The sequence below is a fragment of the Falco cherrug genome, chromosome 20 (assembly GCF_023634085.1).
Source record: "Falco cherrug isolate bFalChe1 chromosome 20, bFalChe1.pri, whole genome shotgun sequence".
Classification (NCBI taxonomy): domain Eukaryota; kingdom Metazoa; phylum Chordata; class Aves; order Falconiformes; family Falconidae; genus Falco; species Falco cherrug.
The window spans coordinates 6,324,942-6,349,733 of NC_073716.1; the positions used below are offsets into that span (position 1 = coordinate 6,324,942).

At 58.5% G+C, this 24,792-nt stretch overlaps 2 protein-coding genes and 1 long non-coding RNA gene across 5 annotated transcripts; all 3 read left to right on the top strand.

Annotated features, from left to right (window-relative positions):
* Positions 1–276: 276 nt before the first annotated feature.
* On the top strand, positions 277–1,706 carry HEXIM1 (HEXIM P-TEFb complex subunit 1). Its single transcript, XM_005446990.2, has one exon. It carries the CDS (start codon positions 498–500, stop codon positions 1,389–1,391), a length of 894 nt encoding a protein of 297 aa, XP_005447047.2. The 5' UTR covers positions 277–497; the 3' UTR covers positions 1,392–1,706.
* Positions 1,707–6,652: 4,946 nt separating this feature from the next.
* On the top strand, positions 6,653–7,855 carry LOC129734397 (uncharacterized). The gene is made up of 2 exons (XR_008730010.1): positions 6,653–7,040; positions 7,398–7,855. It is a non-coding gene; the product is annotated as an uncharacterized LOC129734397 (long non-coding RNA).
* Positions 7,856–12,910: 5,055 nt separating this feature from the next.
* Positions 12,911–18,216, top strand: LOC102051053 (myosin light chain kinase, smooth muscle-like). Of its 3 annotated transcripts, XM_027816341.2 has the most exons (11): positions 12,911–13,381; positions 14,262–14,337; positions 14,699–14,873; positions 15,285–15,375; positions 15,498–15,701; positions 15,960–16,177; positions 16,587–16,710; positions 16,789–16,941; positions 17,118–17,238; positions 17,317–17,407; positions 17,800–18,216. In XM_027816341.2, exons 3-11 carry the CDS (start codon positions 14,858–14,860, stop codon positions 17,976–17,978), a joined length of 1,197 nt encoding a protein of 398 aa, XP_027672142.2. In that variant the 5' UTR covers positions 12,911–13,381; positions 14,262–14,337; positions 14,699–14,857; the 3' UTR covers positions 17,979–18,216. The 3 variants fall into 3 exon arrangements, with proteins under 3 accessions (XP_027672142.2, XP_005447062.3, XP_055553714.1); XM_005447005.4 differs by lacking the exon at positions 12,911–13,381 and having other exon boundaries at positions 14,163–14,337; XM_055697739.1 differs by lacking the exon at positions 12,911–13,381 and having other exon boundaries at positions 14,163–14,337; positions 14,760–14,873.
* Positions 18,217–24,792: the final 6,576 nt, after the last annotated feature.

Genomic DNA, 24,792 nt, shown 5'->3' on the forward strand with positions numbered 1-24,792 from the left:
GCGACCCGCCTCCTGCAGCGGCAAGGCGGCGGGTCCAGGGACGGTCCCGCCTCCCGAGCCCTCCGATTGGTCGCGGGGCGGCCCCTCCCGCGCTCGGAGAGCCGTTGCGGCGGCGGCGGGGGCGGGATGCTGCGGGGCCCGGCGTGCGGCGGGGCGGGGCGGGCAGCGCGCGTGCGCGGGGCGGGGCTGGACGCGCGCCGGTACATAAGGCGGGGGCGCGGGCGGGGAGCGGCAGTCGGGAGGCGGCGGCGGCAGCGGCGGGTGGGAGCGCGGGGTGGGGCGTGGCGGGGGGGGGGGGGGAGGCAGCGGCGGCGGCGCGTGCCATGCGCGCGGGGGGGCGGGCCCGGCGGCGTTAACCCCTCAGCGGCCGGCTGCGGTAAGCGCCGGGGGCTTCGGCCCCGCGTCATGGCCCGGGCGGCCTGAGGAGGAGCGGTGGGAGGGGCGGCCCCATGCGCTGAGGGTAGCGCCTGTGCCCCGAGGGAGCGGAGCCCAGCGCCATGGCCGACGCGGCGCCCGCTGAGCCAGAACCGGAGCAGGAGCCCCAGTGCGAACCAGAGCCCCGCGGCGACCCCCCGCCGGAGCCCAAGCGCGGCGACGCGGCCGACGGCGAGACCGGGCGGCTGCCACCCCCCGGGGCGGAGGAGGCGGCGGCGGCGGGCGGCGCCGAGGGGCGGCCGGTGGCGAGCGGAGCGGCGCGTCCCGGCCTGGGCCCGCGGTTCCGGTCGTCGGTGGGTCGCACCGAGGAGTGGCCGGTGAAGAAGAAGCACCGCCGGCGGCCATCGAAGAAGAAGCGGCGCTGGAAGCCCTACTCGAAGCTGAGCTGGGAGGAGAAGCAGCAGTTCGACGAGCGGCAGAGCCTCCGCGCTTCCCGGCTGCGCGCCGAGATGTTCGCCAAGGGGCAGCCGGTGGCCCCCTACAACACCACGCAGTTCCTGATGGAGGACCACGACCAGGAGGAGCCCGACCTGAAGACGGGGCTCTACCCGCGTCGGGCGGCCGCAAAGTCGGACGACACGAGCGAGGAGGATTTCCTGGAGGAGGCGGCGGAGGAGGACGGGGGCAGCGACGGGATGGGGGGGGACGGCAGCGAGTTTCTGCAGCGGGACTTCTCGGAGACGTACGAGCGGTACCATGTGGAGAGCCTGCAGAACATGAGCAAACAGGAGCTGGTGAAGGAGTACCTGGAGCTGGAGAAATGCCTCTCCCGCATGGAAGAGGAGAACAACCGGCTGAGGATGGAGAGCAAAAAACACGGGGGGGAAGCAGCGGAGATGGCCCGGGTGCGGCAGCTGGAGCTGGAGGTGGACAGGTTGCGAGCCGAGAACCTGCAGCTGTTGAAGGAGAAGGACCTGCCCGGGCAGGAGAAAGGCCCCTGCCAGCTGGGGGAGTGACACTGGGGCGGGGGGGCACGGGGGGGCTTTTTACAGTGGTGGGGTGTAACATTCTATACATCTGTACAGAGACGCCGCGGACCCTTTTTAACGGGAATAAAGCGCAGCTGGGGAGCGGGGCTGGGCGCTGCCGGGGCCTCCCCCCCTTTTTTAGGTGGCTGTGATGGGGCAAGGGGGGGTTTGATGTATTGGTGATACTTGGTTTATTTTTTTTTTTTTGTCTTAAAAAAAAAAAAATCCCCAGGAAAGCTGTAAATTGGCCAAAACTGACTATAAAAAAAATTACAGAGGTCTAATAAATTTAATTACTTGTAACTGTAATGGTTTTAGTGTGATTTCTAGAAAATATTCAGAATGGCATTCCAGCAGGGAATACATTTTGAATTATTTTCATGATGTTTTAACTGGTCTGTGCTGTTGTTACATTTCAGCTAGCTGTAATTCCCCTGCTTAACCATTTTTGTTACTCTTTCTCTCCCCCCCCCCCCTTCCCCCCTCCTTTGAGTCTAATCCTGCTCAATGAGCTGAAATAGTTAAAAATTACCTGGAGGAGGGTAACAGCTCTCAATATGTTGTGTGGAATAGACACTGCTTATACCTCGCTAATGTATTAGTAAGCTCAAGTGTAGCTGTTTGCCCAGAGGCTGCTGGAACTTCACTTGTTTCCTCCCAGGTGAGTAGGAACCCAGGTCAGTTAACTGAGATCTGGGCAAAAACTGCCTAAAAACATACTTTGAGGGGAAAACCTTTAAAAGTTTTGGAGCAGCTCAGGGAAAAGTTTTGGTAGTCGGCGCTTGGTGTCTGAAATGGCTGACTAGGAGTGATCGGTGGAAGGCAAACGTGATGGCTCAACCTTTTGCTTCCCCGCTGCCGTACCTGAGAGGGGAAGGGAGAAAGAAGCAGAAGCTCCTGGCAGCTCTGTGGTCTAGTAAGGTTTTTTTTTTGTGGGGGGCGGGAAACAGGTAAATTAAAGGGCAAATTAATGGAGCGGTCCAAGCCTGCTCTGGTTTGTGGTATCATCGAAGGCCACCGGGCTCAAGATTGAGAGCGTACATTAAGGAGTGGAACCTGGAGAGCAGAGGGCAGCTCCCCCCAGGCTACAGCAGGGGAAAACCAGCCAGTTATTTAAAAAATAATTAAATAAATAAACTGGGGGGGGGGGGGCAGTTGTAGGGGAGGAGGAGACGAAGGTGTTCCCCAGCGCTGCTGTGCTGTGCTCGCAGGCAGCACAGGTGGGTCTGGCTGTGGTTGGGGGGATTCAAGTGGCCGCAGCCAAGGGGCTCGGCTTCAAGGCTTGTGCCGGGTTAACGTGAGCCTGGCACAACCCCGTGAGCTGCTCCGGGGCACTGGCTGGCATCAGTGGGGAGGAAAAAAGGAAACTACTGGAGGGCTACTTGCGCAAGAGCCCGGTAGCCACCCGCACTCCCTTCCCCTCTGCCATGACATCATCCGGCAGAGCCCGCGCCCGGTGCGGCTGCGGAGGGAGGCAGCGCCGCGCCGCCCCGAGCCACACCGGCGGCAAGGCTCGGTGAGAGGCAACGAGCTCAGGATCTCACTGCCTGGGAAGAGTGGCTCCCAAGCCCGAGTCCTCCTCGCTCATCCCAGGCGGATCTTTCCAGCGATTTGTTTCCCCCCCCAAGCGACTCCCTAGAGACAGCTGTGCTGCCGTGACCTGCGTTCTCTTCTGGGGCACGACAGCCACAGGCGCGCAGCCGATGGCACCGACTCCGGCAGCGGGTGCTGCACTTCATGACTATCATGACATGTAGTTCTTAGCACCTGGTTAATGTGAAAAACTTAACGCAAATAAGTATTATTAGTCAAATGTGGCACGATGGCCGTTACCCAGTTTAGCGCAACCACAGGGTTTGCCCTCCCAACTACTTACCCCAAATTTGTCATGTTCAACTCCCAGGAATAAATCTTTTGAGTTATCTCAACAAATGCTTTAACAAATAGAAAAGCAAAACAAACCCTAAAAGCACTGTAACGATCAACTCTTCCACCTGTTCTTGACTCCGCCAACTTTTCCTACTTTATTCCGTGCTCTGTTTTAATGAAAATGAGGCTTCATACGAACCAGGTTACCCCTGATCCTGCTTCAGGTGTTTCAGAACGGCATGTCTCCTCGCAAGGCCTCATTCCAGCTCCCGCGTCCAAACCTCCTGGCAGACACCGGCTGACAGCATTCGTGGACCTTTGAAACTTCCAAGTGGATCAGTAACGGATGGGGAGCTCGTCTGTGCTTCGCCTGCCCTGCCGAGGGGAGAGCTTGCCCTCCTGAGCCTTCCCGTGAGCGCTGGAGCTGGACTTGGAGCCGGTCTGGAGGAGATGAGCTCACTGCAGCTCAGCTGTTCAAGAGGAACAAATAAAAATCTTGGAGCTCACCGGAGATAAATGCGCACTTTATCACAGCACTGGCTGTGATGTGGTATCAAAGGGCTGCAATTAGTCCCTCCTGACAAGAAGGCAGCGCGCCGTCTTAACTAGTTGAGGGCAATACCTCCCTGGAGGGCAAGACAGCCGTGCCTGCCAAACCTTTGAAGCACATCCTTTCTCTCGTTGCCACCACTTTGGTCTTTCTCAGGTTATTTGAGCCAACTGGCCTTTATTCTGGCTCCTCTGGCAAGCCCAGGAACGCCGCTGGCATGGCAGCACCCCTCCGATCTCCCCGAACGGGCTGTGCCTTGGCACGGAGCCCGTGGTGGCAGGACTCTGCCTGTTGGAGCTCGACGGCTTGCTGTCGCTCCGCCGGCTGCGGCAGGAGGACACCACCACCGCCAGCTTTGTGGCAACTGGCCTCGGAAACGTGAGGCATCGAGATCCCCTTGGTTAAAGGGCTTTCACAGTTCCTCCCGCTTGCTGGGGAAAGGCCCATTTTTGTCCCGGGGAGAGGCAGAAATTACTGCACTAATGCAAAAGAAAAGGGGACTAAAACATCCCACCTGCAGTTACAGCCATTCTTCTTCAAGGCAGAGGCCAAGCACGGTTCCCTGAAAACACTGCTTGCTGCAAAAAAAATAAAAAAAAGAGGAAGTAGTCCATCTTAACAGCTCCTTAATGCTGCACCCTTGGTGTGAAGTGAAACCTGAATCCTGCCCCTCGACGCTGCCGGCTGAAGGGAGCTCTGAAGGGCGCGCGCAGCCTGCCATCCTTTCCTCACCAGCTGGAGAGGTTTCAGAGCGGGCTGCCAGTACCCACCAGCACAGCAGTTCGGCCCTGAAGTCCATTCCACCCGGCCTGTTGGCATTCCAGGCTTTATACAGCAGGGACGTGGTGCTGACAAGAATGCTGTTGTCCCGCCTGCGAGTTAACTTGCGCTAACTGCATTTCATTTTGTTACCTTTACGTTCTGAGGATATACTTACACAGCTGTTCACCATATCCTGGCCTGCAAGATAAGTGGCATTTTGTTAAAAAAGGAGGAGGATCTGTGGCACAGTAAGCCCTGCACACGGAAGAGGTTTTATAGCACTTGCTGCTGAGGCCGTTGCTGAAAAGCTGGCAGGTTTTGGTTCATCTGCAACATACCAAACCCTGGCTGTTAGGGTCAGGCCTTTCATGTTCGCTCCTTTCCTGCTCCCACCCTACAAAAAAACCCCTCCAACAACCCCAGTAGGTGCAAGGCATGCAGCCTGAACTAAGCGTAACCCCAATTAGTTTGGCAAAACCAACTTGAAATTACATCTTCAGCTGTCATGCACATTTGAGAGACGCATAACAATAAACCACCCAGCTTTGGAAATGCAGCAGTTCAGAAAACGATGAAGCTTTGGAGTTCAGAACCTAATAAAGCAACATGGGGGTCAAAAATGGTCAGCAGCGTCATAACAACAAAGCACCTTCTTCAAAAAAAGAACACCAAGTGCACAGATGTAAAGTAATACGGTTTTTTAACTGGAAGAGTGCACATTTGACAGCATAATCTGCACTTACATCAGAAGCTTCAAAAATCTCACTGTTTTACATCTAAACCAAGTCACATTAATACCAGGGGATGAGCTGGCATTATCTGCCTTTCACAGAGGGAAGAAAATGTGGCAGAGTCACTTGCTTAAAGAAACCCAGCCTGCAACACAACCAGGAACTCAACCCAGACTCACCGGCTGCGCCAAACCTCACCACTCATCTGGGAACCGAGCGCAGAGGCTGCTGTCAGCTCCAAAACTCCCCAGCGCCAAGTACTTAACAATAATAAAAATAAAAGCGTGCTTTTTTAAAAAAAAAAACAACCAAACCAAACCAGGCCTTTTTTGACTTTGCACAGGAAAAAAACCCAAAACACCCAAACCCAGTTATTTCCACAGCCCTCATTGCCACCAGCCAGAGGAGCGGCATTTATAACTCAAAGACAAGGTTCACTCCAGTTTATTATCAGCTTGAAAAGTTACCCCCTCGGCCCCAGCAACACGCAAACGCTTTTGTTTTTAAGTCTCTCCAAGCACCACAGTGGTATTTGCTGCCTCGGTTAGACAGCAGCAGGCAAGGGGAGGCCATATTAACTGCGATCCACTGGATCTGGCCGGGGAGAACCCCCTCCAGGAATCTAGCTGTGGTTTGGCTTAAATGTGTGAAACAAAGGATTAAATTTGAGGGATTGTTTTTTTTCCCCGTCACAGTGTATTAAAAGAGTATTACGCGATGGCACGGCAGACAAGCAGCTTTCAGCCCTCCAGTAAACATGTTTGACCCTAACTCGAATTTCACTTTCAATATAAAACTACGCGGTTCTTCCCCACTTTGCTCCTAACGGGGGTCAATCAGAGACCCGCCGCACAGGGAGCTTGGGTTGCGGCTGCCAAGCAATATCCAAATATGCTTTAACGCGGGTTTTGGTAAAAATTAAAAATACGCCCCCAGCCCAGCATCACAGGTGAGTGGAGCCACGACGTGCACCCCGCGGAGGCCGAGGCGGGCGGGCCGAGCCTCCCCCCGGCCGCACCACGCACTCGGACCGCGGGAGGAGCCGCGGCAGCCCCGGGCGAGGCCCCGGCGCCGGTCCGAGCCTCTGCCGGCTCCGGACGAGGCGCTGCGGGTAGGGGATGCCCCCCCCGTCCCCCCGTCCCCCCGAGCCCCGTCGGAGGAGCAGCCGGGCGGGCGCGGCGCCGCCCCCCACCTCAGGGCCGGCGGGGAGCCCCGCGCTCGGCTCCCGGGGAAAGGGAGGCCCGGCCGGGCCGGACCGCCCCGCGCTCCCGGCTCGGCGCCGCGGAAAGTCCCCCCGCCGCTGTCCGGTCGCTTCCCAGCCGCGCCGCGCACCCCCGCCTCCGCGGCAGGCAGCGAGGCCCGAAGCCGGCCTCCACACACACAAAATGGCGGCCAGAGAGCCCCCACCGCCCGCTCGGCCGCCATAGCCGGCGCCTCAGCCCTGCCGCTCCTCCACCAATCAGATGCCGCCCTGCCTCTGCTTGACGGCTTGGCGAAGCCAATAGCAACGAGAGTCGTAGAGGAAGAGGAGGGACGCGCTCCTGCCGCGGGGTCTCATGGGAGATGTAGTCTAGTGCGGCGGCGGGGCGGCGCGGAGGAGGCCGCCGCGGACTCGCTGTCCCTTGATGCGCAGCGCCCCGGCAGCGCCTCATCCGGGGCCGCCCTGGGGCCGGGCCCGGGGGCCGAGGGGCACCCGGTCGGTACTGATCCCCCCCGCCGGCTCGGGTCGGTGTTGAGCCCCCCGCCGGCCCTGACGTCTTGGCGTGCCGCAGGGACCGGGCGCTGCGGGTCCTCGCCGGGCTCCCCGAGCCCCTCGGCGGGGGCAGCGCCTCGGTTGGGCGGTCAGGGCCCGTCGGCCTCCGGGCCGGGCCGGAGATGCTGAAATGCGGCCCTAGGCGCTGCGCGACCCGGCGGGGGCTCTGGGGACCGAGGCCTCGCCCAGGCGGGCGGGGGGCGGCGGCTGCGGGAAGATGCCCGGCTCGCCGCGGGGGACCCGGGCTCCGAGGGAGGGTGCCCGACTCTAGGCCCGGCCTGCTTCAGCCGGCTGGCGCTTAACCCTTTGGTGCCTCTCTCCTGCCCCAGGGCCGTTCCGCGATGGCAGTGAGCAGACGGCGCTCCCCGTGAGGAACGTGGCCCCTCCAGCCGCACGGCGAGAGCGCGGCGCTCTCGGGAAGTGGCTCTTCTCACCCCGAATTGCCTCTCCCCTGATCCAGCTCTGCCACCTCCTCCCAGGGTGAGCCCAGGCTCCATCTTGGATCTGAAGGAGAAGAGCGACCCAAAGAGCACAGTCGATGAGCTTTTACAAATGGCTCACTCGAGTTTTTTCTAAAGCCTCCATTCTTGCCTCTGGCACGTGTAACGCTCCTCGCAGGCGGCCTCGATGGCGGAGCTGTGAGCGCTGCGGATGGGGTTTTCAGTCTGCAAGTATGTAAGGGAATAATGTGTATTTGGGGGATCAGTATGCGTAAAAGGCAAAAGTAAGCAATAAATTTTGCATAAAGGTAAAAAAATAATTAAAAAGGACTCTCCATATGAAGCCAGGCGCCTTGGACTTTCCTCTCTTGGAGGAAAGTGTGGGGCAGGCAGGGCCCAGGCCGTGTCCTGGTGTGATTTTGGGAAGAACGATGCAGGGAATCAGTCTGTGCAGCCACTCAAAGCGTTTTGAATCAGGTTCTTCTGTTACAAAAAGACAAAAGAGGTTTTTTTTCTGGGCTGGTAAACCCCAAAATGACATACTCACCCCGCCATATCTATGATTTTATTGAGAATGGGGGCTAATTGTGCTGGGGTTTCTGGCTGGGGGGTTGGTGTTGGAAATGGCCTGGATGTTCCTGAATGGGAAGGGGGATGGGGCGGTGTAAAATGGGCCAAATCTTGGGATTTGGGTGGGGAGGAAGAAGACTGTCCTCTCCCTCTGACTGTCACAGTGTGACCCTGCTGTAGACCCGGGGGGGGGGTGGGGTGGGGGCAGTGGAGGACAGAGACCCAGAGGGCTGTGAAGGAGCTGGTGACTTTGGTGACACGTCCTGGGGAGGGAGCTCTGTGGCATCACCCCTGGCATGGGACCAGGTGCCCCCAGCCCCTTGGGGATCCCTCCTGTCCCCGACAGGCACGGTGCCAGCGAGGCAGTGTCAGGCTGTGCTGGAGGTGCAGGCAAGGCTGTCAGCCAGCGAGAGGCCTGGGCGTGCTTAGGTCTGCAGTGGTGGCAGTGGCAAGGGCTGACACGGTGCCAGGGAGTAGGCGGGGCCCTGGCACACCTCCTTGCCTCCTCTGGAGGGTTTTGTCCCTGTCCCTTCCCTGTCTGGGAGATGTTGGGATCTCCATGGGGCAGAGCCATGCTCCCTGGGATGCTCCTCAGACAGTCATTGCTTCTTACACCCCCTTGGCACACTCTGAGCTCACAGTGAGAGGCTGAATGCACTCTTCGTGCCAGCCCATGCCTACAAGCTGGAGGACCACCCTTCTTGTTTTTTTTTCTGTCAGGAGTGAAGTTTCAGTAGCTATAACACCAGCAACTCAAGGACACAACAGTCCCCAACTAGTGCCAATGGCGTTTGTCTCCCTGCATGTCCCATTTCCCGGGTTTTCGTGCCTTTGGAGGGTCAGAGCCCAACAACAGCCCCCTCGCTCACAGTTGTCCATGCCATGGACCCCCCCTGCCTGCTCCTGCTGTTGCCCAAAGCAGCATGCAAGGCGGGGACAGGGACACCAAGGGGTTTGCAGGAACAGGGGAACAGCCTGGCGTGTTGATAACCCACACCTCCTGCAGAGTTGAACTTATCTTTCAGCCTGTAGCCATCTTGGCACAGCTGAGCCACACATGCATGTGTGCTGAGTCAGCCAGCGCTCGGCTCCAGCCCCTTGGTCACTCTGTACACTGTGTATCTAATGGCAGGAGTGATGGCAAAGCTCTCTGAGGTCACCATGTGTGATCATTTTTTGGCCCGTAGGGTTGCTGTAGGGATCTGGAGGCAATCCTGCTCCCCAGGCTGCTCCATGAAAACACCGTCAGTCCCATCCCTGAGCTGCATCACTTTCCCTGGACTGGAGGAACAGGTTCAAGGTCCCAGCGGTGCTGGGGCTCAAAGGCTGCGCAGAGGAACTGGAGAATCTAGCAGCCAACCCCACACAGGGACAGGCTGATCCCCAAGCAGCTGGTGCTGGAGGTTTTTTGTGGTTTATAGCTCTGGGTTGATTTTTTTCCCCATGTATTTGGGTCGTTTCCAGCGATGTTTTAGCCTCCTCACCCCAGTGTGTCCGGCTGAGCATGACCAGCCAGGTCTGGGGGCAGCCATCACCCTGTCTGCCACCCATGGGTCCTCCCGCTTTTCGTGGCACCCAAAAGCCTGGGTGTCGTGATCCTTTCCGCACCTCTCAGGAATATTTTGGGGGCACTGGGTGTTGTTTCTATAACCCTGATCTTGCAGAACCGGCCTCCTGCAGGGTGGCAGACCCAGCTGGGTTTGCCCCCCGCCTCTGGGCAGGCTTTGCAGGGAAAGAAATGCTGTGGGGCTGGATTTAAACCGGTGACATGGCAATATGTCTCCTTCCAGAGCAATTTTGGGTCTGACTTGCAGTCAGAGCGGGATTTATCATGGGATGGTGCTGCCTCGGATGAAGCAGGGTGGCTGCTAGGCTGGATGGGGCAGGGAGCTGCTTGTTGGGACCAGCCTGAGCTTGAGCAAAGCCTTTAGTGGCTGGGGTGGAGCGAAGGGAGCCTAGTCCTGGTGACTCAGCTGTGCCCAGCCGCCAGTCCAGCGCCAGCCACCCCCAGTGAGCCCCTCCTGGCACTGGCACAGGTGAACGGAGCTGTGGGCAAGTGCTGCAGCTGGGGAGCCGGTGGCATGGCCAGGATGCGCTGTGACCACACTGCCTGCCCTGCCTCCACGCTGCTGTCGGGAGCCCTGGGCTGCCCTCGTGTCCCCCAGCACTGTCCCCAGGGCACCCAAAAGCCCAGCCTGGAACCCTGCTGTCACCTTGTGCGCTTTGCTTTGCTCTGTTTCTCTCTTCAGGCTGAAGCTGATGTGAAACCTCCCTCGGCATCGGCACGGGGTTCCTGTCTGCTTCCACCCAGTGCCCAGCACCTGCCGCCCACCACTCAGCACCCACCACTCACCATCCCAGCTCCCAGCGTCCAGCTCTCCAGCTCCCCAGCACATGGCTCCCAGCATCCCAGCACTCCCAGCACCCATCTCCCCAGCTGCCAGTGCTCCCAGCACCCAGCAATCCCAGCACCCATCTCCCAGCATTCCAGCAATCCTAGCATCCTGCTCCCAGCATCCCAGTGCTCCCAGCACCCATCTCCCAGCATCCCAGTGCTCCCAGCACCCATCTCCCAGCATTCCAGCACCCCAGCATCCCAACACTCCCAGCACCCATCGCCAGTGCTCCCAGCGCTCTTAGCACGCCCAGCACCCATCTCCCAGCATCCCAGCGCTCCCTGCACTCCCAATACCCATCTCCCAGCATCCCAGCGCTCCCAGTACAAACCTGCTCCCCCCCCCGGCCCGAGCGCCGCGGGGCCCCAGAGCCGGCCCTGCGCGCCCCTGCCTGGCCCCGCCCCCAGCGCGTGCGCAGCCGGCCCCGCCCACAAGCTGCACACCCCCTGCCCGTGTCCCCCAATGTCCCCAAGTCCCTCGGTGTCCCCGTGTACCCTGAGTTCTACCCACGTCCCCTGTGTGCCCTCCCCGGCCCTCTGTCCCCCCGGTGTCCCCGGACCCTCCCACGTCCCCGTGGCTTCCACGTGCCCCTGTCCCTGGTGTCCCACATGTTCCTCCCGTCTCCTGTGTCCCCTGTGTCTTCTGCATCCCCCCCAACTGCCCTCCATGACCCCTGTGGTTCCCATGTCCTCCCCCCATCCCTGATGTCCCCTGCCCCTCCTGTGTCGCCTCCATGTTCTCCTCACATCCTCTGAGTGCCCCCCTGCGTCCCCAGGTCCCCTGTGTCCCTCATGCCCTCCATGTCCCCCCAGGTCCCCCGTGCACTCCATGTCCTCCATGTGCCCCCAGCTCCCCTGTGCCCCTCCTCTGCCCTTCTGCCGTGTCCCCATGCCCTACATACACCCATGTCCCCCATGTCCTCTGTATCACCACGTCACCCATGTCCCCACACGCCTGGTCCTGCTGCACACGCCAAGTGTTGCATCCCCAGATGACGGGGAGCAGGGACGGTGTCCCCCTGGGGTCATCAAGCCCATTCCTCAGGCACAATGGGATCATGGATGGACAGACGCCCAGATCCAGGACCCCACAGGGTGACTGCCACCCCCACCAAGCCATGCTGTCACCCAGTGCCAAGGACCACTGGCTGAGCCCCGCAGTGACGCTGTTTATTGTAGGGGCTACAAAACAGCAGAGGCAGCTACATCTGCCCAGGGCCCTGCACAGAGGGGGCCTGACAGCCCAGAGGCTGAGGGGCTGCACTAGGGGGGTGGGGTGAGGCAGGGGGGTCCATGAGGCACCCCATGGAGAGGGTTTGGGTTGGGGGATGTCACCTGGAAATCCCATCTCAGCTTTGCTGGAGACTCCTCCGGGCAGATGGGGACAACTTGATCACCCAAGTGGGAACCTAGGGGTGCCTGGGTGCGAGTGCTAAAGATTATTTAATTAATTAATACAATTAATAATTATAAGGCACAAGAAGATGATGTCCATGGTGCGTCATGTGCTGCTGGACATTTTGACAGGCCACCTTCCCACACCCGAAAGCAAAGGTGCCAGCAAGAGCCAGGGGTCAGCTGCGTTAGATGAAGCGTTGTCAGTAACGAGTTCACTTTGAAGGCTTGAAAATACTGAAGGATGGATGGATGGATGGATCCACTCATCTGTCCCAGACTGGCTCATTTACCTTGCTCCTTAAAATCCTGCCAGCTGTTGATCTTAAACTCCTGGGGATGCTCCAGTAGATGAGATTGAGGGGAATTTTGATTTAGAGTTTGAAAATTAAACGCTGTCCTTACCCGGGCTCAGAGGAGGCTGAGCCAGGCTCTGCTCCCATGGGAATTCAAGGCTGGGAGTAGGATTAATACTGGTGCTGTGTGACGGAGGGGCAGAGCTGGGAACAGTTGTGCTGTCCCAGACCTGTGCTTTGCTCTGAGCTGTTCGTTATCCTCATCGAATGCTGGGAAAAAAATACATCTATGCCTGTTGGTGGCAAGAAATCAAGTCTGGATGGTGCCCAGCATGGTGGCCCACCAGTGTGGCATCCCTGGTGACTCTGGGCTGGTATCATGGGGTTGTCCCATGGATGCAACTCTGCATCCAGACGGGTGGGATGGGAAGCAGCTCCCAAGGGACTCACACTCCAGCCAAGTGCTGAATCTCAGTGCATCCTCGCAGGGATGGCAGGTGTTGCCACCCCTCCATGGATCCCTCAGACCCCAAATCTTTTTTTCCCCCTCTTGGCCTTTTTCTGCTCATTTTTGTCAGGCCAACACTGACATCAAGTGGCTGCTGGGATCCCTTGCACGCCTGGGCCGTATCCTGCCTCTGCCTGTGCTGGGAGCAGCCCAGCGTCACCCACACAGCCTCATCCTGCCTAGATAGTGGCCCAGAGCTGAGCGGGGTCAGGAGCCGTGGCCAGTGGTGCCAGACATCAGCCCGACTGGATCTCCATCACCCTTCGCCAGGCAGGTAGGATGTGGCCAGCTGTGCTCCCTCATCCCCCCGCCGCCTGTCCCCAGCCAGGCCATTGCCTGTGTCCTACTCCTGTCCCCAGCATGCCCAGCCACGGCAGTCGATATCCCAGCAGGGTCGAGCCGAGTGCGCTGACGGCATTGCTGAGCAGGGAGCATCGGCAGCATCCCTCACCCACGGGGTGCTAGTGGGGACCCCCCTGGCCACAGCATCCCCATCGTGCAGCTCTGACCTGCCGGTGGCAAAGTCACGGTGACAAGTGAGCAGCAAGATTGCGGTGGCTCTGCCACTGCCCTGGCCCTGGGGACACTGGTCCCTGACACCCTGCCGACAGCGTGGACTTTGTGCTGAGTGTGGGAGTGGTGGTGGTGACGCATCTGTCAGTGCTGGCGGGGCCCCAGATCGCCTGCCAGACCTGGCCTCGGACAGCAGGTAACAGCGGGGTGACACCCCCTCCATGGGGGGATGCTGTGACATGGGGGTCCCCAGGGAGGATGGGTCCCCCAGCAGCGCCACAGATTCCCAGGTCTGCACTCAGCTCTGGGAGGAGATCGCGGTGTTATTCCTGTTTTAAAGCAGGGAAAACTGCTGCATGGCAGTGTGTGGGTGCCAGAGCAGCTGCACAGTCCCACTTTTGGGGATAAAAGCTGGAAAACCCCATATTCCCTCTGAACTGCCAGGCTCAGGGCCCCAGTGGAGTTTTGCAACACTCTGGCTTCCCTGAACATGGAGCTGAGCCCACCTGGGGAAGCCCAAAGCCCAGGGTGGGTTTCGGGGACGGTGATAGCTCCTGTGGGATATTGGCTGCAGGTGGAGCTGGGATTAGGGGAGCAGGTGTGGGTGCTCAGCCCCCCTCTGGGAACCCACCCACTCGGTGGGGAAGGAGGTGGAGGTGTGTTGGGGCTGGGCTGCCGGTGGATTTATCTCCCCAGAGGCTTGGAGGGCTGGATGTGTGTGGGGGCATGATGTGATGCGTGAGGCTGAGCTCTCTGCAGTGTGATGAGGTGCATCAGATCTCCGCAGCTATCCCCCTGGGGATTTCTCTGGCTGAGACCCCTGTGTTACTGACCCATGACTCTGTGTGGTCCCAAACAGAGGGGTTTGGGGAAGGCCTTGGTGATGATGTTGTTGTTTATCTCCCAAAGTCCGGAAACACTCTGCTGGGAAGGAAAGGGAGGGGAGAGCCACGGCTCTTCCTGGCACTGGAGCGGGAGGGATGCCCCTCTGTGCCCAGAGTCAGACCTGACATGCCCCGCACGTGTGGTCTCAGCAGTCCTTGACCCCCAGCATTGCCTCTTCCTTCCCCCTCCAGCTCCATTGTGGCTCCATAGTGACCAGAAAGGATCAGGGACCGCCTGGTGGCCTGGGACAGGACCAGATGGTGACAGGTCAGTGCTGTGGCTCTTGGGTTGGGGTTTGGGCGCTGCTGCCTGGCACCCTTGGGTGTCATTGCCCTGTCCTCCCAACATTCACGTGGATGGAGCGGGGAGGGTGTGTGCATAAGGAAGCAGGTCCTTTGACCTAGAAATCTGGCTTTTCCTGGGGATTTCCTGGTAGGGCTTGAGGAAAAAAGCATTGGATTTGAGTCCAGGGCACTACTGGAAGGAGGTTGTCCCCCTCTGAGAAGGGGCCTCCCTTTAAAACTGGGTTTGGCCCCTTGCTGGGTCTGTCTGAGTCCGCCTCGATGGACTTGGGCAGGGTGGGGAGTGCAGGGGGAGGTGGAGAGATGCTGGCAGTCTCGCATGGCAGGGAGAAGGTGCGGGGCTCTGGGGATCAGCTGGAGCAGACACTGGGACATCGCCCGTCTCAGCACCCCTGCCTGAGCACAGAGCTGCCAGGAGCTTCAGGGCCACATCCAGCACCTGTCCTGACTGTGCCAGTGCCCAGTGAGGAGCTGGTGGCACCACCATGTCCCAGGCAGAAGGTATGGCTGAGCCCTTGGTCTGTCCTGGGGGGGGCACAGGCTTTGCAGGGGGAACCCCAGTGCTGGTGTGACCCCCCCGCCCCCAGGTCAGCACTGATCTCCACCCCATCCTGTTTGATGGCCCCATTTTGCTTGGATTTTTGATCCGAAAAGCACCTTTCCTCCCAAACCTTGATTTGCAGGGTGCTGGGCTGCTCCAGGAGCTTCTGTGGCAGCAGTCCCTGTTGTCCCTGTGTTCCCCCCCCATGTCCCATCTGCACCAGGTGGGGAGGGTGGGTGCACCTGGATGCAGTGTATATGTGGGGGGTGTGGGGAGATGGGCAGAAATAAGCACTGGAGGGGGGGTACAGGCAGCCGGTCCCCGAAGCATGAGGGATCCATGCATGGACCACCCTGCTCCATCCCTCCCAGGAGGTGAGGAGACCTTTGAATGCTGCGATGTGGTCGTCAACAGCCAGGAGAAGGTTTCAGACATGTACATGCAGCTGGAGAAGCTGGGGGAGTAAGTGGGGGCCCCGCATCCGCGCTGCTTGAGGATGCTCTGGGGCTGTCCCTGCACAGCCCTGGGTGGGATGCAGGGTGCTGCTGATGGCTTCTCCACCCTTCATCCTCTCTCTGTCCCAGGGGAAAATTTGGGATGGTGTACCGGCTACAGGAAAAAGCCACTGGCAAAATCCGGGCTGGGAAATATATCCGGACACGGACAGCTAAAGAGAAGCGGGCAGCTTTGGCAGAGGTGGAGCTCATGAACCTGCTGCACCACCCGTGCCTCGTGCAGTGCCTTGCTGCCTTCCAGGGCCCCACCGAGCTGGTGATGGTGATGGAGTAGTGAGTGGGGGGGGGCCAGAGTCAAGTTTGGGGGTGGTGGGGACAGTGCTGGGCTCTGCCAAGGAGAGCACTGAAGGCGGGGAGGGGTCCCTGTGCTGTGGGATGCTGGCACGGGGCATAGGCTGTATAGGGAACCTGCAGACCCTGGAGGTATGGGTGGTGAGATGCTCCCAGATGCTGAGTCTGGGCTCCCTAGTGGGACTTCTCCTGGGTGCTGATGGACCCCAGCAGGGACCCCAGCACCTCGTCCTCCCCCAGCATGGCAGGTGGGGAGCTCTTTGAGCGCATCGTGGATGATGACTTCGAGCACACAGAGCCCAGCAGTGCCCAGTACATGCAGCAGATCCTGGAGGGGCTGCAGTTCATGCATGGCCAGGCTGTTGTCCACCTCGACCTCAAACCGGAGAACATTCTCTGTGTCAGCCCTGGCAGCCACTGGCTCAAGATCATCGACTTTGGCTTGGCACGGAAGCTGGGTGAGCCAGAATGGGGGTGTTGGGGTACCAGGGCAGGGACTGTCACCAGCACAGGGACCTGATCTGGCCAGGCCTATCAGCAAGGAGCTTGGCATCCTCCTGCCTGCATCTCTGGGACAGGCAGCCCTGTGGCACCAGATTGGGGCCCTTCCTGGTGACCATAAGATGCTCTGGGGAAACCTGCGTGTCCCCAGCCCTGCCTTTGAGGTGGAAACCCCCTCCAACACCCCTGTTCCTGTGGGTGCCCAGCTCCCAGAGATGCTCTAGGAGACCACAGACCTGTGATGGGTCCTGGGGGGCGGCAGCTCCACCCGGAAGCAGGGGCTCATCCGCGTGGCACATGCTGGTGTGCCACTGGGGCCCCGGCGAGATCCCAGCCGGACACCTCCCCCATGCATCTTCTCTGCAGCTCCAGACACCCCCGTGAAGGTGTTGCACGGCACCCCTGAGTTCATGGCTCCAGAAGTGGTCACCTTTGAGCCTGTGGGCTTCTCCACAGACATGTGGAGTGTTGGCGTCATCTGCTACATCCTGTGAGTGGCCTTCTGGGAACAGCAGGTCGGGCTGGAGGGGGCTGAGCTGTCACTGATGTCCTTGTGCCACCTCTCCAGGCTGAGTGGGGAGTCCCCCTTCCAGGGGGACAACGACATGGAGACACTGAGCAACGTCACAGCTGCCCAGTGGGACTTTGAGGAGGAGACCTTCTCGGAGATCTCCCAGCAAGCCAAGGACTTCATTAGCCAGCTGCTGCAGAAGGACCCCCGGTAGGACCTAGGGGTAGCTGTGGGGTGCTGAGCTGCCCTGGGTTTTGGGGTGCCAAGGGGATGGGCAGGGGAAAGCACTGAATGCGGCTGGTGGAGGGGATGCTAATGGTGCTATGCCAGCAGCCAAGGGTCTGATGGTGGAGCAGACCCCCCATGACTGCCCTATCTGCTCCCAGCTGCCGCCTCTCCAGCGTGCAGGCTCTGCTGCACCCCTGGCTGCAGCAGCCCCAGCCCAACAGCACGAAGGCATTGTCAAAGGAGAGGATCAAGCAGTTCCTGACGCGTCGAAAGTGGCAGGTACCTGGGGGAATGGTGAGAATGTGGGGATGGGGGGTTGGCTCTGATGGGGCTCAGTGCTCATTCTCTTCTCTCCAGAAAACAGGCAAAGCCCTGCTGGCCCTCAACAGGTTGATGCTGCTGTCCCAGAGCCCGGAGAGGAAAGAGTCTGGGGCTCAGGATGAGGAAGGTGATGGCCCCTGAAGCACCATCCCCAACACACCCCATCAACCCATTCTCTCTGCTTTGCCATCCCCAACTTGTACTCCTGGGCATCTTCCCCCAACCCTTGCTCCAACCTGCCCTGGTGCCACTGAATGCTCAGATATGTCCCCACTCTGGGCCAGCTTCAGTGCCCTGAGGTTCTCAATATCCTCATCCCCAAGGGGTAACCTCTGATGCAGCCTTGGAAGGGCACATCCCGCTCTGCAGGGCTGGGAACTGTGTGTGATCTGGATCTCTGGGATCCAGCGCTGATCCCTTTGGACTCTGGCCCACTGGTGCCAAGTGGGTTCCTCCAGCAGAGGAGGGAGGTTGGACTTGTTCAGTTCCTCACTGCTCTCTCTGTCCATCTGCTCACAGACACAGGCTGCAGCCGAGCAGAGGACCAAGCCTCCGGGTCTCTGCCCCAACAAATTCCCAGCTTCTTGGAACTGCTGACAGACCGAGGGGAGGAGGAGGAAGGTGGGAGTGCTGCAGCCGCAAGGGAGGTGGAGTGTCAGCATGGCTGTGCCAAGCCTGTCCTGGACCACCTAGAATAGGTGGGGAGAGAGGGGCAGGGAGTGATGGGGATGAAGCCGCCTCCAGAAGCTCACATGATGACCTGGCTAGCTCGGGGCAGCCCCAGACCCCAGGGATCCTCTCCAATGGGTGGGCTCTGGGGTCCCACGGTGTCCCCATGCTGGTGTGGGGACAGCCACGCTTGCCTCCAGCAAGGAACCAGTGCTTCTGTCTGCTTGAGCCTGAGCTGGCACCAATAAAGCACCGAGGATCTCTGCACTCCACGTGCTGCTCCTTTTTCCCTCAGAAATTCCTGGGAGGGGTGAGCAAGAGCTGCCCAAGCTGTGTCTGCATTTTGGGGGCTGGCACCAGGTTCTCCACCAACCTGGGCCACCACCCTTGTCTTCTCCAGGGGAGATGCTGGCCCTGGGGCCAGGGACTTGGTGGGAATGGCTCTAGCAGCAGTTCTTGGTGTCCCTGGTTCAGAAGAGCGTTCCCTCGTCATCGCGGGGCGGTGGTGTGATGTCCTGAGCCCACAGGCAGGAGGAGCCCTGGGGACTCTGGTCTCTCCATTTCTGGTCCAGCAGGGCTGGAAGGAGCCCAGAAACTGCTGTTTGACTCCCAACCTACCCCCGAGGAGGGGGGTTGGGCAGAAACCAGTGTTGGGGAGCCCCTCTCCTTCCACAAGAAGTGCACAGCCCTGCCCCTGTGGAAGGGGAAATCCCAGGCACCAATACGTACTGGGGGATGCCCAGCTGGGACGAAGCTTGGCCTGGGGGTCTGGGTGGATGCCAGGTTGACCATGAACCAGGGCCGTGCCCTTGCTGCAAAAGGGTGAGCAGTGTCACAGTGGGCTGCACCAGAGCCCAGGTGTGGGGAGGTGGTCCTTCCCTGTGCTCAGCAGTGGTGAAGCCACACCTGAGGGACTGTGTCATGTTCTGGGTTCCCCAGTGCATAAGACATGGACACACTGGAGAGGGTTCAGCGAAGGGTGATGGAGGGACTGGAGCACCTCACCTATGGGGAAAGGCTGAGGGAGCTGGGACTGCAGTCAAGAGAAGAGAGGGCTCAGAGGGGATCTCATAGATAGACACAAACACCTGAAGGGAGGGTGCAGAGGGGATGGAGCCAGGCTCTCGGTGGTGCCCAGAGGCCATGGGCACCAACTGAGCCACAGGAGATTCCATCAGAACCTCAGGAAACATGGAGCATTGGCACAGGCTGCCCAGGGAGGTTGCGTGATCTCCATCCTTGGGATATTAAAATACTGTCCAGGCACGGTCCTTGACAACTTGCTCTGGGTGGCCCCTGTGGGAGCAGGGGGATGGACCGGATGACCTCCAGAGGTTCTTCCTAGCCTCAGCTGTCCTGTGACTCTGTGAAAACCCAGCTCCTGTTGAAGCTGGGCTGGGGGCTGCTCTCCAGCATGTGCTGACCACCAGAGGACTGGCGAAGGTGCCCTGGCTGCAGTGGTCCAGCCGCATGGCCTCTGCCAGGACGCAGCTGTACCCGATAACACGCAGCTGAGGCATAGCTCTGACCTTTACTCCTCCTCTCCCTCCACTCCTGCTGGGCAACGCCACCAGGAGGGAGGGGGAAAGTGTTATTTTTATTAAACAGAACCAAATCCACCCACTCTCACAACCGTGATGTGGACACACATCAGAGCTCTGGCTGGCGGCACTCATGGGAATGAATGAAAGGGACACCAACAATTAGAGCTGCTGCCAGACCAGCGATGACAAATCCGCTTTTGAATAGTTTGCTGAAGGCTCTAGGAAGCTGATGGCCACCACAGCAGGAGGTTTCTATATCAGGATTTGGCATCCTGCTGCCTCATGAGATGGTAGAGCAACCGGAGTGCCTGTGGTCTCGTCATTGGGGGACTTGGTGGCTCTTCTCTGCTCTTCTCTTGGGCTCACAGGGAGGGATGCTGTCACCTTCCTGTCCCATTACTGTGGCACCAACTCTCCAGCTGACAAGGCTTTATCAGTGCCCAGGCCTGACTTGAATTTTTGTGGCAAAGCCTGTTCCTGTTAATAATGTGTATGGCTGATGGCTGCTTCTGGGTACATCTGACCATGGGAGGCAGGAGATGGCTGTGGTGTGGCAGAGCTGGGACATGCTCTGCTTGGGACTTGCTGGTCTCTCCCCTTGTTGGCAACAGTAGGTGCAACTTAAGAAGGAACTTTAGAAGCTGGTGCATGGTGCTCCAGCCAGAGAATGGGGAGCCCTTCTGGGCACCCTCAGTGATGGCGAGGCCACCTTGATATTTTCATTGCTTGGTGTGCTGTAGGTCATTTTTAGAGGTGGGCAGCTCTAAGCAGTTGAAGGGGTGAGGGCCATGGCAGCAAGCCTCTGTCGGGTGCAGCAGATGCATCTCTGTGACCGCTCCACCTTCCTGGGTGCCCCTGCATAGTGGGTGTGAGGCTCTGCCAGTGTAACCCCACAATACCGAGGACAAGGGGTCATCACCGAGGTTAAGTTGGCCTGTGCCTTGTGTCAAAACCACTTCCTTAAAGAAAAAAAGGTGAGTCATTGCCATGGGAGACTACCTTCCAAAGGGAATAGCGTGCCCAGCACGCCGACTGGACCCACTTCTCAGGGAAGCCTGCTGCCTCCCCGAGTCTGGGTTGAAGATGCCAAGAGCAAGCTCGCTTTGCTGGGTGTGGAGCAAAACAGTGGCGAAGGCTGAGGTACTTCATGTTGTCTTTGCCTCAGTAGTAAGACCAGTTGTTCCTGGGGTACTCAGCCCCCTGAGCTGGAGGACAGGGGAGCAGAATGAAGCCCCCGCAATCCCAGGGAAATGCTGGGTGACCTGCTGCACCACGTAGGCACGCACAAGTCCATGGGGCTGGATGGGACCCACCAGAGGGTACCAAGCGGGCTGGTGAAAGAGCTTACTGAACTGCTTCCCATCTTTTATCAGCAGCCCTGGCAAACTGGGGATGACCTGGGGGTGCTGGCTGGTGGCTGGCCGAACGTGAGCCAGCAGTGTGCCTGGCTGGCCAAGAAGGCCAACAGCATCCTGGCTTGCACCAGCAGCAGTGTGGCCAGCAGGGAGGTGCTGAGGTGTGTCCAGAGATGGGCGATGGAGCCGGGGAAGGGGCTGGGGCACCGGTCTGATGGGGGGCGGCTGGGGGAGCTGCGGGTGTTCAGCCCGGAGAGGAGGGGGCTCAGGGGGGACCTGATCGCTCCCTACAGCTGCCTGGCAGGGGGCTGCAGGCAGGGGGGTCGGTCTCTGCTCCCAGGTAACAAGGGACAGGACAAGAGGGAGCAGCCTCAGGTTGTGCCAGGGGAGGTTTAGATTGGGTGTCGGGAAAAATTTCTTCACCAAAAGGGTGGCCAAGCACCGGAACCGGCTGCCCAGGGAGGTGGTGGGGACACCATCCCTGCGGGTCTTTAAAAACCACATAGACGTGGTGCTTGGGGACACGGTTTAGTGATGGACTTGGCTGTGCTGGGTTAACGGTCAGACTCGATGAGTTGGTCTCTTCCAAGCTAAACAATTCTGTGATTCCTCACAGGATCCATCCATGGCTCTTCAATGGCTGGGTGGGACATCTCCTGACAGAGCTCACCTGCTTCTTGTTCCTCCATGTTTTCCGCAGGAGAAGTGGATTCACTGCTCAGAGTTGGAAGAGAAACTCCTTAGAAGCAAATAAAAAAACAAAAATATTCCACGTTCTATTCACAGCATTTGTTTTCCTTTCCCAGAGTAACAGAGAGAGGCTGAGGAACCCTCCGCTCTTCTCTTGATGTTCACATGCATCACATCCCAATTTTTACCCATTATCTATTCCATGTTTTCCTCTTTACACAGTCTCTGAACTCACATGCATCCCTTGGGAGCCAAGCTGAATGCCTTCAAGCTGCGGATGATAAGCAAACACCAAGTTACGTGTAATCAATCCCTTGATGAGCTATTTACCATGTGACATTAGCAAAATATTTCTGGTTGGGAGTTCTGTTTATCTTCATCTGTTTTCCAAACTCCTTGCAGCCCTGAAAATCCATATCCCAGGACTCCAGATGAGACCTTTTTCTCTATGATCCTGTATTTTGTGCTGTAAAAACTGATTTGCCTACAGAAGAAGCTGATTTACCAACAGAAGGCACATGGGTTCTTCTCCTTCCACTGCTTCCCATGGCTTAATACAGTAAAACGTACACTGGAGAAAGCAATGGGAAAATGCAAAGTGAAGTTATACCTGGAGCTCATTAAAGCCACTGAGAAATTCAGCAGCAAGCCCTGAAAATAGAAAACCCATCTCAGCATTTCAGAGGCAGAGGAATTAAGATTTTGATCCTTCCATCAAGAAAGATGTGGGCTGACCCTCACTTCAGCCACACAGCTTCAGGGTAGGTACTGAAATCATCAGGAATCCTCTGCCAAGGCAAGAGGGATGCCCTTGGGGCGCCTCGAGAAGCGGTTCCCTGCCTGTCCCAGGTACCCCTAGGTCCAGCTCCTTGGTGGTACCTGAGTGGGGGGGTCAGCTTTTCAAACACCTTCAAGCTTCTGGAGCTTAGTACTTCAGTGCCAAGTTATCATGATAATCTTGGGTTTATTCTGGGCTGCATGATCTAGGTTTAGGAATGCTTATTTGGATGAGGGAATACTGCCTGGGTAACTCCAACATCAAGAAATAGCGGGGTTTTCGTGGACCTGCAAATTCAGGGGAAAAAAACCCCTGAGGAGTACTGTGTCCTGCTTGAGTGCTTTCCAGTGAATTGAAATTAATTAAGAAAACAGACCTAAGTCTGGAGTCAACTTTAATGTAAAAAAATAATTAGCCCTGGGCTATTGAAGATGATTATTTGAACACATAATTTCCAGATTTTTTTTTTAACAACTTTAATAGCAGGGAGCAAATAGACACCCCGTAATTTGAATTATCAGATAAAAGCCTTCATGTATTGCAAGTCAAACACCGGAGAAGTGGTGAAAGGGGAGAAGACACGAGAGCACGAGGACTCGGTAGCGACAGATGCAAAGGCAGTTGAATGAAGAGAGAAGCTGTGAGTGATGAAGGAGCATCAGCGATGTCTGGGCTGTGATGCTCTCGTCTCAGCAAAGCTCCTCAAGCCAGGTGGGGTGTCCTTGCTTCCCAAAGGGCACGGCCAGGTCCCAGCCAGGCTCCAAGAGGTCAGGATGCTCTTTGTGGTCACAGGAGCTCAACAACCATCACCCCAAGGTGCAGCACTTGGGATGGGTTGTGCAGGGCTGGCCCAAGAGCAGAGCAGGTCAGAGCCATGAAGTTCCCTCACCCAGGGACCATGGGCGCAGCAGCTGGGCCACCAGTGCTGGTGGCACCTGGGTCTCTGGGATTGAGATGAGGGGTGAGCAGGATGCTCCCCAGTCTTGTCCTCCAGGTACTGCTTCTGCCAGGACTACCACATCCAACCTGCACCAAGGACCTCCAGCACCCCGAAATCCAGGGCTGGGGACCCACTTTGGAGCTCGATTCCATGCCCACCGGGATCAGAACAACACCAAATCCCTGGTGAAACACGTCCTCATGCAAAGGGGGCCACAAGCCCTGTCCTTCCCAGTGCACCGCCCCTATTTCATGCCCTGCTTTCACAGCCTTCATCCCACCATCACAGCCCTCCCCATGTCCAGGAGATGGTACTGTTGGCCTTGTCCCTGCTTCTTTTGGGGTTGGAGAGCCAAGGTTGTCCCTCCCGCCAGCCCTGTCCTGCACAGGCCTGCCTGCTGCTCTGATCCTGCTTGCCCTTGGCATGGGGCATCCCACCCCAAGTCAGGATGGGACCTTTGAGATCAACGCCTGGGACATGTCCTAGTGTCCCACCTCCCACCAGGCTTTGTCCACACCAGGTCTCCTGTGTGGGGGTCTCCACTCCTACCCTGCAGCCCCAGCTGGTATCCCAACCCTGGTGCTTCCCATCAGGAAAAGCCCTTGTGCCCTTTCCAGCTCTGGTGTCACCAGCATGAGTACAGGCGCTCAAACAGCACCTGGGTTTCACCCCGACATGCAGGCAGGACCCTCGGGGGGGATCCAGGCCTTGGGGTCCCCACAGACCCCCTGCCCCATAGCAGGGCCCCTCCCCAGCATGGGTGAAAGCTCTGGTCCTCACGCATGGTCCTGGTGACATCTGCCCTCCTGGCACCTCTCTGGGACTGCCCCGGGTGGCCGTCCCCGTCCCCACAGAGGGTCGCCATGCCTTCCCTTAAAAACCAGGATCAGGGAATTAAATGCAAAATATTTAATGAGGTGTCGAAATATTTAATGAAACAAAGAGGCTTCAGCTGCAAAATCAAGCTTTGGAAAATCAGAACAACCCCAAATGTGGGTGACCCCAATTTCGGTGCTGCTGAGCCGCCCACGGCTCCTCCCCGACCTCCCAAAGCCCTGGGAGTGCCAGAGGGGCTGCAGCATCTTGCCGGGGGCAGCTGCCAGCCCGCGTCGGGCACGTCCTGGATGGGGTTTGGGGTTTGCAGGGGGTGGGAGAGGTCGGCAGGACCGGTTGGGTGCCTCGTCCTGCTCCCCGTGGCGCAGGGTGCCTTGCCGCGACACTGCGGCAGGTCTCGCTGAGCAGGAGGTGCCACAGGAGCTGGACAGGCACGGGAATAGCCCCGGGATGCATGGGGGCTGCTGGACCACAGCAGGTTCTGGGATCCCAGCTGGATCCATCCTCCACGCAGCCCTCAGCAGATCTCACCTCACAGCTGAAATTCCAGCGAATCTTATGGAATCTCATGAAAACTCAGGAAATCTTGTGGAATCTGGCCAAATCCCAGTGGAATAAGGTGCCTCGTGCGCTGGCAGCTGTGCGGGGCTATGGTTGTCACTGCTGGTGTGGCCTCGGCGTGGGCAGGGAGCGAGTGTGAAG

What these genes read in the sequence shown, in the direction of transcription:
- HEXIM1 (XM_005446990.2), top strand. Translation starts at nt 498, where the DNA reads ATGGCCGACGCGGCGCCCGCTGAGCCAGAACCGGAGCAGGAGCCCCAG.
- LOC102051053 (XM_027816341.2), top strand. An exon ending in GGCGTCATCTGCTACATCCT is followed by an intron (nt 16,711 to 16,788) that starts GTGAGTGGCCTT and finishes CCACCTCTCCAG; the next exon opens with GCTGAGTGGGGAGTCCCCCT. An exon ending in TGACGCGTCGAAAGTGGCAG is followed by an intron (nt 17,239 to 17,316) that starts GTACCTGGGGGA and finishes TCTTCTCTCCAG; the next exon opens with AAAACAGGCAAAGCCCTGCT.